Source organism: Humulus lupulus, chromosome 6 (assembly GCF_963169125.1).
Source record: "Humulus lupulus chromosome 6, drHumLupu1.1, whole genome shotgun sequence".
Classification (NCBI taxonomy): Eukaryota; Viridiplantae; Streptophyta; class Magnoliopsida; order Rosales; family Cannabaceae; genus Humulus; species Humulus lupulus.
Genome location: NC_084798.1, coordinates 198,483,357 through 198,489,200, shown reverse-complemented (window position 1 = coordinate 198,489,200; position 5,844 = coordinate 198,483,357). Strand labels below are relative to the sequence as shown.

At 33.7% G+C, this 5,844-nt stretch overlaps 1 protein-coding gene across 2 annotated transcripts; it reads left to right on the top strand.

The window, feature by feature from the left end:
* The first annotated feature begins 291 nt into the window (after positions 1–291).
* LOC133782932 (reticulon-like protein B21) lies at positions 292–5,462 on the top strand. 2 transcript variants are annotated; one of them, XM_062222403.1, is made up of 9 exons: positions 296–1,800; positions 1,887–1,946; positions 2,047–2,149; positions 2,502–2,576; positions 2,710–2,854; positions 2,954–3,023; positions 3,337–3,402; positions 4,794–4,916; positions 5,057–5,462. In XM_062222403.1, exons 1-9 carry the CDS (start codon positions 507–509, stop codon positions 5,239–5,241), a joined length of 2,121 nt encoding a protein of 706 aa, XP_062078387.1. In that variant the 5' UTR covers positions 296–506; the 3' UTR covers positions 5,242–5,462. The 2 variants fall into 2 exon arrangements, with proteins under 2 accessions (XP_062078389.1, XP_062078387.1); XM_062222405.1 differs by lacking the exons at positions 3,337–3,402; positions 4,794–4,916; positions 5,057–5,462 and adding an exon at positions 3,145–3,304 and having other exon boundaries at positions 292–1,800.
* Positions 5,463–5,844: the final 382 nt, after the last annotated feature.

Genomic DNA, 5,844 nt, shown 5'->3' with positions numbered 1-5,844 from the left:
AAAAAGAGAGGTTGTGGCAAGCACTGACATGACACCAATAAACTACAATCTTTCTGTGCCCAAATCTCTCTCAATTCCCATGTGAAGAAATGACTTTTTGGCTTTAGTAAGAAGTAGGGAGATCCTATGCAATTACACAAAAGTTGAGGGAATATTATGAAAAATAAAAAAGTTAAAGAGAATAATAAGTAATTATTATTATTAGCAAGATTTTCCTTTCCTTTTTTAACCTTTAGCAGTTAAAAACACACCCCTAATCATTCAACCCCACTACTAACCCCTTTCTTTTCTTTTATTAAAGAAAAAGAAAAACAGAGAGAGAGAGAGAGAGAGAGAAGAAGGGGTCCCTTGGTTTTGGCTTCATGGCACCAAACCAACCGCCATTTTCTTCAGCTTGAAGCTTCGTCTTCAATTGGTAAGCATCCATGTCCCATTGTACTCATTGCTAGATAGAAAAGAAAAAGAGGAAAGAGAAAGAGATTGTGGAGATAAAAGGGAAGGAGATAATGGATGTGGTTGGTGATACTAAGAGGACAGTTGGGACTAGGAGTAGTACTGGTGTGGTTGCAGGGTCTGTTTGGGAGAGTAGAATGAAGCTCGACGAGGTTCGAGGTGGGATTAAGGTCTTTATTGCTGGCGATGAAGGTTCTGAAAATCAAGCCAATAATAATAATAATAATAATAATAATGGGAGTAGTACTAATAGTCCATCGTCTGGGAACAAGTTGAGGAAAGGTGTCGGCAATGGCGGTGGTGGTTCGAAGAGGAAGATGTGGAAACCGGAGATTTTTGAAGGTTTCGAGAGGAGCCCAATTCAGAATGGGAAAGGGAAAAGTGATGAGCATCAACAACAGGTTAAGGAGGTGAGTGGTGTTTCTTCTTCTATTGCTTCTGGCTCTGGGGATGGAACTATCAAGAGAAGTCCGATTCAGGGGAGGAGGCTCAGATCTGAGGGGAATGGTGGTAATAAGGAATTGGTGAAGAGCCCAATTGGGATGAGGAAGACGAGGTCGGAATCGTTGAAGGAAGCGAGGGAATCCGCCGAGGGAATTGAGAAGAATTCGGCGACGGCCGCGGCTCCGTTGAGGAAGGCCAAATCGGTTTCGGTTTCGGTTCCGGCTCGGCCCAGTGGTGGTAGTGATGAGTCTTTGAAGGGAATTGGATTGGTGAAGGTGAAGGCTGGGACAAATGAGGTATTGGGTGAATCAATGGATGGGTCTGTTGAGGAAATTGAGAAAAACCCGATTGAGAGTGGGAAATCTGGATCTGATGAAGGCTGTAAGGAGTTTGGTGTGTGCGAAGAAAAAGTCATTTCTAGCAATGTGGAAGTACTGGAATCTGCTCCAAAATGTCATGATGATCAGGAAGAGGAGGAGGAGGAAGAGGAAGGTGAGGAGGAGCATTATGGAGATGAAGGTGTTGAAGGAGAAGAGGTTGATGAGGAAATTGAGGTTGAGAAGAGTCTTGATATTAAGGAAATTAACAAGGCAGAGCCAGAACAAGAATCAAAATCAAAGCCAGAACCAGAACCAGAATCAAAATCAAAGCCAGAACCAGAACCAGAACCAAAGCCAGAACCAGAACCAGAACCAAAGCCAAAACCAAACAGGATTATCTATGGAGAAAAGGTTGTGAATGAAGTAAAGAAGGTCAATTTTGAGAGAAGAGACGTTAAGAAGTTTCAGCAAGCTTATCAAAAGCAACCAGAGCCCATGTTATTAAATGTGAAAAAACAACAACCTCCTGTAATAAAAAGGGCCACTGTTCATTCAAGTTTTGCGTCCGCTAAATCTTCTCCAGGTGAGTGTTTTTCATTCCATTTTTATCTCAATTGTTGATTGGTTTTCTGTAAATTTTTGCAATTCATAGTCTTGTATTAATAACAGCTGCAGCTTCGTATGATTACCATAATTATCCAGAAAGCCATAGCAACTTACAGAGTTTTGGTGAGTTATAGTGCCTACATCATTTGATTCAAATTTCGTTTCCAAATTATTTCGATTTTGGGTATTCTATGATTGTCTCTGTTTCGCTGTTCTTTCTCAGTGGATTTGATAATGTGGAAAGAGATACCAAGATCAGTTTTCATCTTTGGAATTGGAACATTCACTATAATCTCATCTGCCTATACTAAGGATCTCAACATCAGGTTAGAAAGTTCTGAAGCATGGTAGAAAAAGAACATAGGGAATTTGATCATGATATAGCATAAAAGTGGACTAATAAACAGCTCTCAATTCAAAGCATTGTGAGAAGTTAAATCATAGGCAACAATTATTTAGGTGAGTAATCAAACCATTGAATTTATTTTTAAAATGTAATGAGAATAACTAAATCAACAAAATTATCATAAAGGAAAACAACCAACAAAACATTTGTCAATCTTATCCCTGTTCAAGTATATCTCTTCTATTTAATGTGTTACATAAGTACAATAGCATTGCCTCTGTTTCTAAACAGTGCCCAGAACTAAAATTTTGTTCTGATCTTTTCTTCTACAGCTTTATTTCTGTCATTTCATATCTGGGCCTTGTTTATCTTGCTGCCACTTTCCTCTTTAGAGCCATTGTCTGCAGGTAATACCTTATTACATCAATCGCTAACAAATTGAGCAAATAAATTTTCCCATTTTGGTCAAATAAATGACATTCCTTTTCTTATTTTGAATATATAAATATATATAAATAAATTATATAATAACATCGCCAGGGGAGTTATAGACACAGATTATACAAGATATGTACTGGGTGAAGAAGAAGCAATTTGGTTGCTAAAACTGGTACTGCCTTACTTGAATGAGTGCTTGCTAAAGCTCAAGGCTTTGTTTTCTGGTGATCCTTCTACAACAATGAAGGTAAAGACCCTTTTTTTCCTTCTTATTTTATTATTAAATTTTAGTCTACTTTTGTCTTAAGAAGACTACTAAAAGGATGAGTATCTGTGACAATGGCAGTTGGCAGTGTTTCTGTTTGTTTTGGCCAGGTGTGGCAGCTCCATAACCATTTGGACAATGGCGAAATTGGGTACGTTTGATAAGAATAAATCAGCTTTTCATATACATTCATTTCTAGTGTGAACAAAAGTGTGTTTTTCTTGACCAAAACTGATCATTAAAAAATTTCGGCCTTGTTTTATCTTTTCCAGTTTTGCTGTTCACTTTCCTCATTTTGCTTAACTCACACACCCATAATTCAACTACAGTACCCCAGAAGTTACTGTTCCTCAACAAGTGAATTTCTTTTCCTGACAGCCAAACAGAGAGCTATAGAAACCTGCCAAAATCTCTCGATGAAACTTTTAATGTTTACTGACACCTGGTTGTGCTAAATGTCACAGGATTTTTTGGAGTCTTCACAGTACCAAAAGTCTGTTCTCTGTATTCTGCTCAGATAAGTGCATACGGTAAAATTCCTGGAAAGTTAATAATGTCTTTGTTTGCTAGTTCAAAGCATGAAATGACCAAGTGTTTTTGTATGATTCACATTGACACCTTGTGGACACGTGGTTCACCATTATTGGACTTTCAGTTTCTGCATAATTACCAGTGGGTGTGACATAAACTTAACTTAAAGCTACGTAATAACTCTGTATTTAACGGTTCTTTTATATATATATGTGTGTGATATTAAGTCAAACATAACATAGGGTAAGATTTGGTGGGTCCCAAAATGAGTTGGCTATAAAATTTGATTATCTGGTATCATAAATTTTTGTGAGCTTATCATAATTCTTAATGATGTTTTTTTAAATGATGCTCAATTATGAATTTTGAGTGGTCACATAGTCTTTTACTCTTCGTGATCTTTTGTCTATAAAGTGGACTTTTAGTTGAGACCCTTTTCTATTGATCAACGGCTATTAGATCTAGATTGATCTAACGGCTAGTAAGGTTACATTAGGGTTTGTTGAGAGCCTAGTGGTGTTATGTCACACTCTGTCTGTGGTTCTTTAATTCTTGGGTCTTAATGCTGAAAGTGTACTCAACTTTGAAAAAAATGTTGGGAATTATTGCTTTTGTTTATAAATGAGATTTATTTTCTTGAGAAACTAGGCTGAGTGTTACTCTTTCAACATTTTATTTTAGTAAATTTATATTTGGCTTTAATTTTAGTAAATTTTCAGTCATTGTTTGCATAGTGTAGCTATTTCAAAAGGGATTTCCAAATTACAAAATATTTAATGAATATTATTTTTTCAAACTATAAAATATTTAATGTATTTTTTATTAGTATAAATACAAAATAGAAAATCTATTATTATAAATTAAATATTAAAATTTCATTAAAACTTAATAATTTTCATTAAAACTAGGCGTCTTATACATTTTTTTATTATCTTCACTAATATTATTTTGGTATGTTTATTTGAAAATACATATCTTTTTTAAATATGTTCAAAATTTTGGCTATTTTGCTAGAATTATAAGTTTTTTTTTCTTTCCTTCATTTATTTATTTAAAAAAAGAAGAAGAAAATATTGTAATAAATATAAATAAGATGAGTCAAGTTGTTGTTGTGGTCCCTTCCATAAAATAAAGAAGAAAAAAGTATAAAAGGTTTTCCCCATTAAAGTTGCTATATCTAGTTCAATTCATCCCCATCTTTTTTCTTTTTTGCCCTCATTGAATTGGCATTTGCTCCAACCAACTAAGTTCCAAGACTAGGTAAGTTTGTACAAACACAATTAACAACAATAGACTAATTAAATTATTATTGACATAAAAGTTATTTACATTGTTGACCCTAAAGAATTGTTAATTGCTAATATGGGTACACATACTTTTATTATTGCAGCTAAATTTTGGGTTCGACGCTTCCGTGATGCTTGGGACTCTTGCTCTCACAAGAAAGCTGTGACTGTCGCGGTCTTTCTTCTCGTATGGAACCTATCGTCCATTGTCGCTCGCATTTGGGCAGGTATGAAAATGAAAAAAAAATTAAAAGAATCTTATCTTGGTAAATTCAAAATAGTTGAAGGGCTTTATTGCAATTTATCAAAATGTTTAATTAGTTTGACTTTTTGACTTTTTTTAACGGTGGATATCTTTGCTTTTCAGTGTTCATGTTGTTTGTGGCCTTTCGATACTATCAGCAGACCATAGTGATAGATGATTGGGTAGAAGAGGAGAGAGCTGAAGATGAAGAAACGTGGCACGATCCCATTGGAGGAAGGAGACATTGGCAAGTACCACCGGTACCACCCACTTTAGTCGACAATAGTAAACTGAAGAAAAGATCCTAAATATATAAACACATTCATATATCATATAAAGTATGCCAATTATTTTTTTTATTTAATTTGTTTCTTTTTTCTTCTTATTATCCTTTTTTTTAATGTAATCCTTTGTTTCTTTTATTCTTTTAAATCTTTTTTCATTGTAAATATTGGATAAATAGTGACATTTACTTGTCCCTCATAAGTCATAATAATTGATACTTACATAAAACACTTTTCTAATATAATTTTGAGTTAATTATGTATACTAATAAGATAGTAATAATTTTTTTTACTACAATTTAAATATTATTTGTCGCACATATAATTACAAAGCAAAAGTTCTATGGTCCGAGAAAGAATTTATCTGAAATGATGTGTCTTTTTTTATTAGGTTTTATATGACATGTAATTCTTTTTGGAATAATTACATTACATACTAATACATATTTAATAAAATTAGATCATATCTCCAAATTTTATACTAAATTTGATCCAAAAAATAAAATAGTGCTTTATTATTTTTACAATTTAGTTCCAATGCACAAATTGCAACTTAACTAAAAAGAGCTAACAAATATATTTAATTTTTATTGAAAATATTATTTAAATAAATAAAATTTAATTGAT

Coding starts and splice junctions, on each gene's coding strand:
- LOC133782932 (XM_062222403.1), top strand. CDS start 507: ATGGATGTGGTTGGTGATACTAAGAGGACAGTTGGGACTAGGAGTAGT. Junction 1,947..2,046: donor TAGCAACTTACAGAGTTTTG/GTGAGTTATAGT, acceptor GTTCTTTCTCAG/TGGATTTGATAATGTGGAAA. Junction 2,150..2,501: donor ACTAAGGATCTCAACATCAG/GTTAGAAAGTTC, acceptor TTTCTTCTACAG/CTTTATTTCTGTCATTTCAT.